Here is a 12,277-nt window from a genome sequence, read left to right on the forward strand (position 1 = left end):
TGACAGGCTGAGCACCAGTGGTTCATATATGTACTCCTAGCTATTTAGGAGACTGAAATCTGAAGATCATGGCTCAAAGCCAGCTGGGGTAGGAAAGTCTATAAGATTCTTGTCTCCAATAAACCAGCAGAAGGCCAGAAGTGGTGGTGTGGATCAAGTGGCAGAGCACTAACTTTGAATGGGGAAAAAAAAGCTAAGGGATAGCACCCAGTCTCTACGTTAAAGCCCCAGTATCAGCATGCATGTGCGCACGCGCACGTGTGCTCTCTCTCTCTCTCTCTCTCTCTCTCTCACACACACACACACACACACAAAAAAAAATACTATGATAAACAAGATATCTGTGATCACATAGCTAAGCCAGCTGTGAAATAAACTAAAACCCAAGAAGTCTGCTTCCAGACCACCTACTATACTAGAGAAGGGAAAAGGCATGCAAGGTAGGTCAGAGCAAAGCTACAACTCTGTAGTTGGTGGCAGTGGCACCATTCACAAGACAGGAAACCTAAATAAAGTCTCTTGGAGTTGTATCATGTGGTGGCCTTGCTGAGGGCCCTGGAAAGAGCCAGGAACTTGTAGTAAAAAAAAGAGAACTACTTACATGTTTCTGAGAAATATGGTCTGCTCTGAGACATATGGGCTTAGTAAAAATATTCACTTTGAAGATAACTTTAAATGGGAATTCTCTTTAAGCAATAGGGAAATCTCCAAAACTATATAAGGACAGGAATAATATAATTCTTGCCACTGCCCAAGTTCAATGACTATCTTCTTTTAAGGACTGAGTAGAGGCCAGTTTCCTTCCTGGACTCCCTGCCCCCATTCCAGTACCTTTCTTCTGAGTAATTGTTCTAATATACAAGCTTGACCTTCTCTCTTCCTAGCTTAAGAAACAATCCCAGATATTATCTAGCCACCAAAAAAAAAGGACAACTCTTCAAGTAATCACACAGAATAATCTCCAAGATGAATTTGTAGATGAAATAAAATGTGGAACAATTTGAATAGCCTGCTGCTAATTTAATTAAAATAATTACCTGCGCTGGGAACTGGTGACTCATATTTGCAATCCTAACTACTCAAGAGGATAAGACCTCAAGGAACACAATTCCAAACTAGCCTGGAACATTAGTCTATGAGACTCCCATCTAGATCAGAGGCATAGCTAAAGTGGCAAAGTGAAAGATGTAAGCAAGATTGTGAGGCCTTATGTTCAAACTGCAGTATGTGCAAAAAATAAAGAAATTATTTGTTAGGCTTTTAAAAAATGCATTTAAAAATAGTTCAATGGGTGCCAGTGGCTCGTACCTATAATCCTAGCTATTCAAGAGGCTGAGATCTGAGGAAAACGGTTCAAACCCATCCCAGACGGAAAAATCCATGACACTTTTATCTCTAATTAACCACAAAAAGCCAGAAGTACAGCTATGGCTCAAGTGGCATAGCCCTAGCTTTGAGCACAAAAGCTCAGAGATAGTGCCCAAGCACTGATTTAAAGCCCCAGGAGCAGCAATAACAACAACAACAACAATGTAAAACTAAGCCAGATAAGGTAACTAAAACCTGTATTCTTAGCTACTCATGAGGCTAAGATCTGAGGATCTGTCAACCTACGAAGAAAAGTCTGCAAGACTCCCCTCTCCAATTAACCAGCAAAAAGGCAGAAGTAGAGCTGGGGGCTCAAGTGGTAGAATGTCAACTTTGAGTGGAAAAAGCAAAGCAAAGATGTGAGCACACAAAACAAAAACAATAATATAAAGCTATATTTTCAAACGTCTATTTAAAAATGTGGGGCAATCTTTTGTTAAGACATTAAAGGAATAAAAAGCTGGAAAAATACCTTCAAAAAACTAAAATGAGTCGGGTGCCAGTGGCTCACGCCTGTAATCCTAGCTACTCAGGAGGCTGAGATCTGAGGATCTCAGTTCAAAGCCAGCCCACGCAGGAAAGTCTGTGAGACTCTTATCTCTAATAAACCACTAGAAAACCAGAAGTGGTGCTATGGCTCAAGCGGTAGAGCGCTCGCCTTGAGCTGAAGAGTGCAAGGACAGCGACCAAGCCCAGAGTTCAAGCCCCACGACCAACAAAATAAATAAATAAATAAATAAGTAAAAACTAAAATGAATTAAAAAGGTTCAAGTCCTTGGATTCCATTCTAGCAGGTCCCATTCAAAAAAAATACTCAACATTTTTTTCTGCAGCTGCTTATGTGTTTATATAAACAGGGATGTTTAAATGTCCACAATATCACTGGAAAGTACATCCAAATGTCTGCAAATAGTGATAGAGAACAGAGTAGTTGGGAGATAGAAGTAGAAGGAGATTTACATTTCACTGTATACTCATTAGTCCTTTTGAAATGTTTATTTAAAAATAAATAGGCATGGGCTGGGAAGTTGGCTCAGTGGTACAGCGCTTGCCTTGCATGCCTGAGGCCCTGGGTTCGATTCCTCAGCACCACGTAAGCAAAAAGAAAAAGCCAGAAGTGGCGCTGTGGCTCAAGTAGTAGAGCGCTAGCCTTGAGCTGAAGAGCTGAGGGACAGCGCCCAGGCCCAGAGTTCAGGGCCACGACCGGGTCATAAATAAATAAATAAATAAATAAATAAATAAATAAATAAATAAATAAATAAATAAATAAATAAATAAATAAATAGGCATGCTTGGCACTGGCGGCTCAAGGCTATAATTCTAGCTACTTAAGGGGCTGACATATAAAGATCATGGTTCAAAGCCAGTCAAGAAAAGTCCATGAGTTTCTTCTCTCTAATTAAAAAACAAAAAGCTAAAAGTAGAGCTGTGGCTCAAGTGGTAGAGTGCTAGCCTTGAGCACAAAAACTCAGGGACAGTTCCCAGGCCCTGAGTTCAAGACCCAGGACTGGCACACAAAAAAGAAATTATGGGGGCCTGGGAAGGTGGCTCAGTGGTAGAGTGCTTGCCTTGCATGCATGAGGCCCTGGGTTCGATTCCTCAGTACCACATAAGCACAAAAAGCCAGAAGTGGTGCTGTGGCTCAAGTGGTAGAGTGCTAGCCTTGAGCTGAAGAGCTGAGGGACAGTGCCTAGGCCCAGAGTTCTGGCCCCACCACCGGCAAAAACAAAACAAAACAAAACAAAAAACCTGAGACAAGCTGGATGCCAGTGGTTTATACCTATAATCCTAGCTAATCAGGAGGCTAAGTAAGTCACTGGAAGATCAGAGTTCAAGTCAGTCCAGGCACACTCTATATATCTCTAATTAACCAGCAAAATATCATAATGGAGACTTGGCTCAAGTACTAGAGTGCTAGCCATGAGCAAAAAAGTTGAGCAAGAGCCCAAGACCCTGAATACAAGTCCTAGTACTGATACAAAAAAAAAGACTCTATGGGATAGCTGGGCACAGTTTGGCTCAGGATCATGACCATAATCTGAATTCCTTGAGCGGTACAGACCAGGATAAATGTGGTTCTAGACCAGACCAAGGAAAAAGTTAATGAGACTCTTATCTCAAAAAACAAGCCAGGGGCTGGGAAGGTGGCTCAGTGGTAGAGCGCTTGCCTTGCATGCATGAGGCCCTGGGTTTGATTCCACTGCACCACATAAGCAAAAAGAAAAAAGCTGGAAGTGGCGCTGTGGGTCAAGTGGTAGAGCGCTAGCCTTGAGCTGAAGAGCTGAGGGACAGCACCCAGGCCCAGAGTTCAGGCCCCACAACTGGACCAAAAAAAAAAAAAAAACAAGCCAGGCATAGTGGTATATGGCTATAATCTCAGCTACACAGGAAATAGAGATAGGAGAATTGCAGTCAAATACCAGCCCCAACAAAAAGAAAAAAACCCACAAGACCCTACCAGAAAAATAAAGCAAAAAATACTGGAGGCATGGATTAATTGGTTGAGCACCTCCATAGGAAGTATGAGGCCCTGAGTTCGAATCCCAGTCATCAGAAAACATGGGACAAGTTGTCCAGGTGAGCTGCGTAGTGGAAGCTCATCCTAGGATTGTGGTAATGGTATGGTTGATAAGAAAATTACAGCTTCTTGAGGTAATCCTAGCCACTCAGGAGGCTGAGATCTGACGATCAAAGTTTGAAGCCAAACTGGGCAGGAAAAGTCCTTAAGATCTCTTATCTCCAATTTACTACCAAAAAGCCAGAAGTGGAGCTGTGCTCAAGAGGTAGAGTACTCACTAGCCTTAAGCAAAAAATAGCTCAGGGAAAGCACCCAGGCCTTGAGTTCACATCCTAGGACCAGTATGTACACACGTGTACATGCACCCACACACACATATGACAGCTTCTCAAGAGATTCAGGAGGGAGAAGCCACAGGACTTAGTGACTAATAATATGGAGTCTTGCATACCAGTCAGGAAAAGGATAAGTTATCTGGAACTTGAACATGACTAGACTGATACTGGTTCTATGGGCCAGAACCAGGGCTGGGAAGCTGCTAAACTAAAAGATCCTCCTTGGACCTGCCATTATTTGACAAAAGATATAACCACCCAGAAGCTAGCAAGGAGTATGGGAACTAATCACTCCTCGTGGGGGTAAAGTGGAAGGGACTGAGTTGTTTCTAGAACCCTGAGTACAGGAAAGGGCTGCCATGAAAAAGCAAACAGGTACCTTATATACAGTGGTTTTATTTTCAATAGCATCTGCTATTTTCACCATTGGAGAATGAAGCCACTTGACATCCATTTCAAGTGGGTCTGTATCACCCAACAGCTCATCGGATTCTCCAGTGGCCAAACCTGTAACACAAGCAACACCATTGTTATCTGGTGTCCAAGCATTTAACACAACACTTTGTCAGGAAGCTGGCTCCTCCCTGCTGCAATACACTAATCAGTCACATCTCAGCAAAAAGGAAGACATATGAGAGAAGTCATGTGGGCTGCAGGTGTGGGGGGGGGGGACTTTTGTTCTTGCTTCAAGGTTACATGGCAAAGGATTAAAAGCATGGGTTTGGTCAAGTGCCAGTGGCTCATGCCTGTAATCCTAGCTATGCAGGGGGCTGAGATTTTAGGATTACAGTTCCAAGCCAGCCTGGGCAGGAAAGTCTATGAGACATTTATTGCCAATTAGCCACCAAAAAGCTGGAAATGGAACTGTGTCTCAAGCGACAGAGTGCTAGCCTTGAGCAGAAAAGCTCAAACCCCAGGACCAACACACAGTCAAAAAAGCAATTCGCAGTGATGGAGCCACTCTTCTCTTTCCATCCAGTAGGTTGGAGCATCATCTGTAGAATCTGAGCTCAACTCCTCTCAACTGTCCACCAGACAGAAGCAGAAATTAGAATTCAGCAAGGGACCAGGTGCCAGAGGATCATGCCTGTAATCTCAACTACTCAGGAGGCTGAGATCTAAGGATCACAATTCAAAGCCAGCCCAGGCAGAAAAATCCATGAGATTCTAATCTCCAATAAACTACTCAGAAAAAGCTGGAAATGCTTCAAATGGTAGAGTGCTAGCATTGAGCACAAAGAGGCTCAGGGACAGTGCTCAGGCTCTGAGTTAAAGCACTAGGACTGGTAAAGAAAGAGAGAAAGAGAGAAAGAGAGAAAGAAAGAGAGAGAGAGAGAGAGAGAGAGAGAGAGAGAGAGAGAGAGAGAGAGAGAGAGAGAGAGAGAGAGAGAGAGAGAGAGAGAGAGAGAGAGAAGGAGAGAGACAGACAGACAGACAGACAGACAGACAGAGACCAAAAAAAAGTATCACAGACTTTCCTGCCCATGCTGACTTTGAACCATGATCTTAAGATCTCAGCCTCTTGAGTAGCTAGGATTATAGGTGTGAGCCACCGGAGCCTGGCTATTTATATATCTTTTGACCAATGGGAATAAAAAGGACAATCTGTGAAAGTGGACGAGATGTGGCTCAAGTGGCAAAGCACCAGCTTTGAGTGGAAAATCTAAGGGACAGTGCTTATAGTCTGGGTTCAAGCCATCAAACTGGCACACACAAAAAATTAACATGAAGGAAAATCTAGGAATACACTTGAAATAGCTCTGAAAGTCTAGGACAACAGTAGAGAGAATATTTTTCCTTGCTTGGTTTTGTGTGTGTCAATGTGTCTGTGTGTGCTCCCCCATCAGTGCTGGGGCTTGAAATCAGGGCCTGGATGCTGTTGCTAAGCTCTTTTTGCTCAAGGTTAGCACTCGACCACTTGAGCCACAGCTGCTCCACTTCCAGCTTATTTTTGCTGGTTAAATGGAGATAAGCAGCTGGGCTGGCTGCAAACCACAATTCTCAGATCTCACCCTCCTGAGTAGCTAAGATCACAGACAGGAACCACTGGTGGTTGGCTATTTGCTTGTTTTTTGAGACAGCAACAGTAGTGGAGGCTCCTCTTTCTGGAGCACCTTAAGCCATACCAGATATTTGCCAATTCCTTCTTATTTACCAAAAGCTCACAACCATCAAGTAATCCCATGAACAAATAACCCCATGGCCCAAATTAGAATTCTCTATCTTAAAGGAAATTAATTTTTTGTTTTTTTGGGTCCGGTCGTGGGGCCTGAACTCTGGGCCTGGGTGCTGTCCCTCAGCTCTTCAGCTCAAGGCTAGCGCTCTACCACTTGAGCCACAGCGCCACTTCCGGCTTTTTGCTTATGTGGTGCTGAGGAATCAAACCCAGGGCCTCTTGCATGCAAGGCAAGTGCTATACCACTGAGCCACCTTCCCAGCCCCTAAATTAAGCTTTGAATTAGTTAGTCTAATAAAAATCTCAAGAAAGGGGAGATAAAAAAGTGGGCTCTATTATCAGGTCTAAGACAAAATCAAGTTCCCCCACCCATCCATACTTACATTCCATGGTGTCTTCATTAGCATGTTCAGTATCCTCAATGTCAAAGACTTCAGTCATCTCCTTAACAATCTCAGCACTGAGATGGGCAGGCAGAGTGTGAGTGGGTGGTGGTGGTATATAGAAACTGATCTTCCCACTGCATTGGGAGAGGAGGGGAGATTTGTGGTGAGGTCATTGAGAGAACAAATGACCAATCAAAAAGAGAATACATTTGCAAGCCAAAAACCAGACAGATAAGAAAACCCAAGCTGGCGCCGGTGGCTAATGGCTGTAATCCTAGCTACTCAGGAGGCTGAGATCTGAGGATCTCGATTCAAAGCCAGCCCAGGCAGGAAAGTCCGTGAGACTCTTATCTCCAATAAACCAATAAAACGGGAAGTGGCACTGTGGCTCAAGCAGTAGAGCACTCTCCTTGAGCTGAAGAGCACAGGGATAGGGCCCAAGCCCAGAGTTCAAGCCCCGCTACCGACAAAAAAAAAAAGAAAACCCAGATGGCTCTGGTCATAAAATCCAGAGCAAAACATGGCATAATTCTGTCCCCTACCCTGGGACTCAGAAAATCAGGTTACACTTTGAGCTACAATGAACACAGATGAGACATAAAAGCCAGACTCCCAGCAAGCCTCATGTTTAGCTACTCCTCACCTCACCCAGTCAGCCAGGACAGCTTTAGCCGCCTGTTCCTGACTGTATATGCCTCCCTTCTTCTTCTTCCCCAAACGGTGGGCCACAGCAGTCAGAAAGTGCTCAGTGGTTTGGAATCCTGAGACACCATAATGGTTGGAGATCTGGTGAAAGGAAGGTGAGAAGTCACACTGAAGAGCAGAGTGCTGGTAGGCATGATGACACACACCTGTATTCCCAACTACTCAGGTAGTAGACAATGGAGGATCATGATTCAAATCCAGAACAGCAAAGTTAAGAGAAACTCTACCTCAAAAAGAAGCTGAGTCAGGTGCTGGTGGCTCACACCTATAATCCTAGCTACTCAAGAGGCTGAAATCTAAGGATCGTGTTCAAAGCCAGCTGGGGCAGGAAAGGCCATGTAACTCTTATGTCCAATAAACCACCAGAAAACCGGAAGTGGGGCTGTGGCTCAAGTGGCAGACTGCTAGCCATGAGCTCACGAGAGCAGGGACAGCACTCAGGCCCAGAGTTCAAGCCTAGCTATGACTGACAAAAAAAAAAAAAAAAGCTGGAAAAGAAGCTGAGCGTGGTGGTACATGTATGTAATCCCAGTTACTCAGGAGACAGAGGTAGCCTGCCAATGCAACATCAACCTGGACAAAAGACCCTATGCAAAAAAAACTAAAAGCAAAAGAGTACAGACAGGCTCAAGTGGTAGAGCACTTGTGCAGCAGGGATGAGGCCCCTGAGTTCAACCACCAAAAAGGGGAAAAGAAAAAAAGTGGAGTGCCCTGGGAGCAGTTAAGATTGGAGGTTCAGAGGCCGGGAATGTGGCTCAGTGGTAGAGTGCTTGCCTAGCATGCATGAAGCCCCAGGTTTGATTCCTCAGTACATATAAACAGAAAAAGCTGTAAGTGGCACTGTGGCTCAAATGGTAGAGTGCTAGCCCTGAGCAAAAGAAGCTCGGGGACAGTGTCCAGGCCCTGAATGAATTCAAGCCCGATGATTTGTAAAAAGAAAGAAGATTGGAGGTTCAGTTAGGTGCCACTGGCTCATGCTTGTAGTCTATCTACTCAGGAGGCTGAGATCTAAAGATCACAATTTGAAGCCATCCCAGGCAGGGAAATCCTTAAAACTCGTGTCTTGAATTAACCAGCAAAAAATGCCAGAAGTAGATCTGGGCTCAAGTGTTAGAGCACTAGCTTTGAGCCCAAAAGCTCCAGGACAGTACCCAGGCCTTGAGTTCAAGCCCCAGACAAAAAAAGAGAGATTGGGGGTACACCAGAGGCTCTTCTGTGTACCTCCTCCAGGTTGCAGCGCTGCAGGATGGTTTCCACTGGAGTCACAGGGTCGGCCAGCTTCTGCACCTGGATGCAATTTCGCAGGATGGTGCCCACCTCTGAGTTGGGTCCTGGGACGATGCCTGGAGCATCCAGCAGTCTGATGAACTTGTCCAGGTGAACCTCCTGCATAAATCTGGGGTAAAAGGTAGTTTGGCTGTGTCTGGCATCAAGTCCCAAAGATTGGTTGTAGGTAGGTTGAGGGAAGGCAGAGGAGTTGGGTGGGAAACTTAGAGGTGAGATGGAAAGATATAGGAACAATAGGTTTTACAACCTTTCAAACCTCCAACTGATCCTAAGAGCTAACTTCTGCCACTGCAGACTGAGATGCAGGATTTAGGGCAAGTTTCTGATTCTCTAGTTGTCAACTGCTTCATCCGGGCTATACAAGCTATTCATGAGGAATCTAAGCTTGCAGTGGTTAGGAGGCTTCAAGCAGCTAATGAGAAAGCACCCATCAGGGAGCCAGGAACTCACCTAAGAAGCCTTATCCATGAAGGCCCATATCCAAAACTAGGATATGGACAGGAGATTGAAGGCATGGGATTTGGGAATAGCAGTAACATGAAGTTGTTATAGAGTGGAAGAACAGGCAGGTGCTTACTTGGTGATCCCAGGAACAGCTCCCACACTGCATGCACGGCTGCGCTTCAGACTATTGATCAGACTGCTTTTGCCAACATTGGGAAGGCCTACAAAGTAGCAGCAGATGGCTCAGGACAGAAAGAACCCTCGGGAACATTCAGGCCTGCCTGTGTGAGGGAGGTCCTGGCAACGGCAGTGACCAGGTCAGGGACAAACCAAAAATAGAGCCTGGCTTCCTGCCTTCATACCCCACTCCCTGACCAAGTAAGTCCCTACAGGGCCTTTCTAGCTCTCTCCAGTTCTTTTTTGTTTTGTTTTGTTTTATGAGCATGCATGCTCTCTAGATGGGACCCCTCACCTCCCACCCACAACGGGCCTGCAGAAATACACCATGTAAGGTCTTGCAGACATTATCCAACAGAAGGTGGACTTCCAGAAATGTAGGGAACAAGAGGGCCATCTGTTCTGGTGTGTGCTGTCTCAGAGAAGTAACGCTTCATCTCCACATGTCCAACTCTCTATGCAACTGTCTTTGTCTATGGTGTGTTTTTGATATTAGGGCACCTATAAGCCGCTCTCAGCCAGTGGATAGTTTCTCTTTTTCTGGGCCTCACCTTCATTGTTCTCACTGTTTGCATGAATTTACCATTGTGTACCACTCTTACTTATGTTCCTGGAGCATCCCAGGAAGTTTCTGTACCCCCTCCATCCCCTTGGGGTATCTCTTGGCCATTCTATTTTCTTTTCCTTTTTAGAATCTTTCCCACTCAGTCTGTTTATCTTTTTTTTTTTTGCCAGTCCTGTGGCTTGAACTCAGGGCTTGGGCACTGTCCTGGAGCGTTCTATCCTTTGAGCCACAGTGCCACTTCCGGTTTTTTTCTGTTTATGTGGTACTGAGGAATCGAACCCAGGGTTTCATGCATGCTAGGCAAGCACACTACCATTAAGCCACATTCCCACCCCTCAGTTTATTTCTCTAGCAACTCTGTTTCTCTGCATTGTCTGTCTCCAAGCATCCCTTTCTTATTCTGGCCATTGTCCTTTTACTCTAATACTCTGGACTCCAGCAATTTTTCTTGTGCCAGTACTAAGGCTTCATGCTCTTGCTTAGGTTCCCCACCCCCTGTTTAAAGCTTGCACCCTACAACATCAGCCACACCTCTACTTCCAGCTTTTGGCTGGTTAATTGGAGCTAAGTTTCTCAATTTGTTCTTCCCAGACTGGCTTTGAACTGTGATCTTCATATCTCAGCCTCTTGAGTAGCTAGAATTATAGGTGTGAGCCACAGGTGCCTGGCTTCCATTCCATCAATTCTGCCTCTCTTTGTAATTCCCTCTAATACTAACTCTTGTCAGTGTCTTCTTAGACCCATTCCTCCTCTCTGCAGCCTGTCTCCATGCATTGGCCTCTGAGCTTGTTTCAAATAGGCTCTTTTCCTCTATTTCATGTGTGTGTGTGTGTGTGTTTGCGTGTGTACGCGCGTGCGCACACATGCATGCATACATGCACCAGTACTTGGCTTCAACTCAGGGCCTTCATCTCTCACTTGGATTTTTCACTCAAAGCTGGCACTTTACCACTTCAGCCATGCCTTCACTTTTAGCTTTTTGATACTTAACTGGAGATAAGGGTCTCATGAAATTTCTTGCCCAAGCTGGCTTTGAACCTTGATCCTCAGATCTCAGCCACCTGAGTAGCTAGAATGATAAACATAGCCCATCAATGCCCAGCTTCTTTTCCTCCTGTTTTTATTGGTCTGAGGCTAGAACTCAAAAGTTCAATGGCTAGCACTCTACCAACTAAGCGACACCTCCAACCCCTTTTCCTTCTTTTTTATGTCTCCCTTTCCCTCTCTGTCTCAAGCTCTCTATGTAGGTATCTATCTATCTCATCACAGACATGCCTGCATATCTGTCTCTCTCTGTGACTTGGGGTTGTGTCAGAGGGTCATAGGTGTATCTTCCTGCGGCTTTTTTTGTTTTTTTTGCTTTGGGCAGCAGAGCTGACATGAGGAGGGGAAATTTTGGTATGTATTTTGCCTCTATCTGCATCTCTAGATGCACCTCTTCCAAGTCTATGTGTGACTCCACATACGGGGATGTAAATAAACATACTTAGGTTCCCGTGTCTAGGGGTGTCTCTGAATCTGTCCCCATCCCTATGGCTAGGAGTCTTTTCTTTGGGTATTCATGTCCATACATGCACATACTCTACCCTTCTCACATCCCCTCTGCAGGTCTCCATATATAAATATGTTTCAGTGTCCCTTTTGGCATTTGAGGTTGTGTTTGTCTCTCTTTTTCTCATTCTCCAGCATGCAGTATTTTTCTGACTTCCCCAGTGTCTAGCAGTGTCTATACATTGTCAGTGTCCAACTCTCCAATGTATCTCTCAGCATTACTTTCCCTGATCAACTGTCTCTGCCTCTCTATTTGTGTTTGTTCTGATGAGCCCTCTCGCAAAATTAAGGATTTGAGCCCTGGCTTTGCTTTGTCTTACACAGGGCTACGCTCTGCAAGTTCTTTTTCCCTTCTCTGGGCATCAGTGTTCTCATCTATAAAAAGACAGATGGTCAGGATTCCTTCTCACAGCCCTGACGGGAGGGGATGGAGCAACCCCCAAGCCTGACACCACACAATTGCTCCATGGCTCTAACACTCTACATATAATGGGAGTGCCTCCCAGCCAGGCATTGTTGACTTATGCCTGTAATCCTACGTACTCAGGAGGCTGAAATCTGAGGATCACAGTTCAAAGCCAGCCCGGGCAGGAAAGACCAAGAGACTCTTATCTCCAATTAACCACCAGAAAATCACAAGTGGCGCTGTGGCTCAGAGTGGTAGAGTCTTAGGCTTGAGCAAAAAAGCTCAGGTACAGGAATGCCCAGGCCCAGAGCTCAAGCCCCCATGATCAACGAAAAACAAAAAGAGTGCCTCCCATATGC

General features: G+C 45.1%; 1 protein-coding gene across 1 annotated transcript in view; it reads right to left on the reverse strand.

Annotated features, from left to right (window-relative positions):
• Positions 1 to 12,277, reverse strand: part of Gnl3l (G protein nucleolar 3 like) — a 54,064-nt gene that overhangs the window by 9,413 nt on the left and 32,374 nt on the right. The window contains exons 10-14 of the mRNA XM_070040392.1: positions 9,353 to 9,440; positions 8,710 to 8,884; positions 7,427 to 7,569; positions 6,781 to 6,917; positions 4,601 to 4,728 (exon numbers count right to left, since the gene is read on the reverse strand). Of these exons, the coding sequence (XP_069896493.1) occupies positions 4,601 to 4,728; positions 6,781 to 6,917; positions 7,427 to 7,569; positions 8,710 to 8,884; positions 9,353 to 9,440 (671 nt within the window). The remainder of the gene's footprint in view (positions 1 to 4,600; positions 4,729 to 6,780; positions 6,918 to 7,426; positions 7,570 to 8,709; positions 8,885 to 9,352; positions 9,441 to 12,277) is intronic.

The sequence above is a fragment of the Dipodomys merriami genome, unplaced genomic scaffold (genome assembly GCF_024711535.1).
Source record: "Dipodomys merriami isolate MVZ:Mamm:240054 unplaced genomic scaffold, mDipMer1.0.p SCAF_3, whole genome shotgun sequence".
Taxonomy (NCBI): domain Eukaryota; kingdom Metazoa; phylum Chordata; class Mammalia; order Rodentia; family Heteromyidae; genus Dipodomys; species Dipodomys merriami.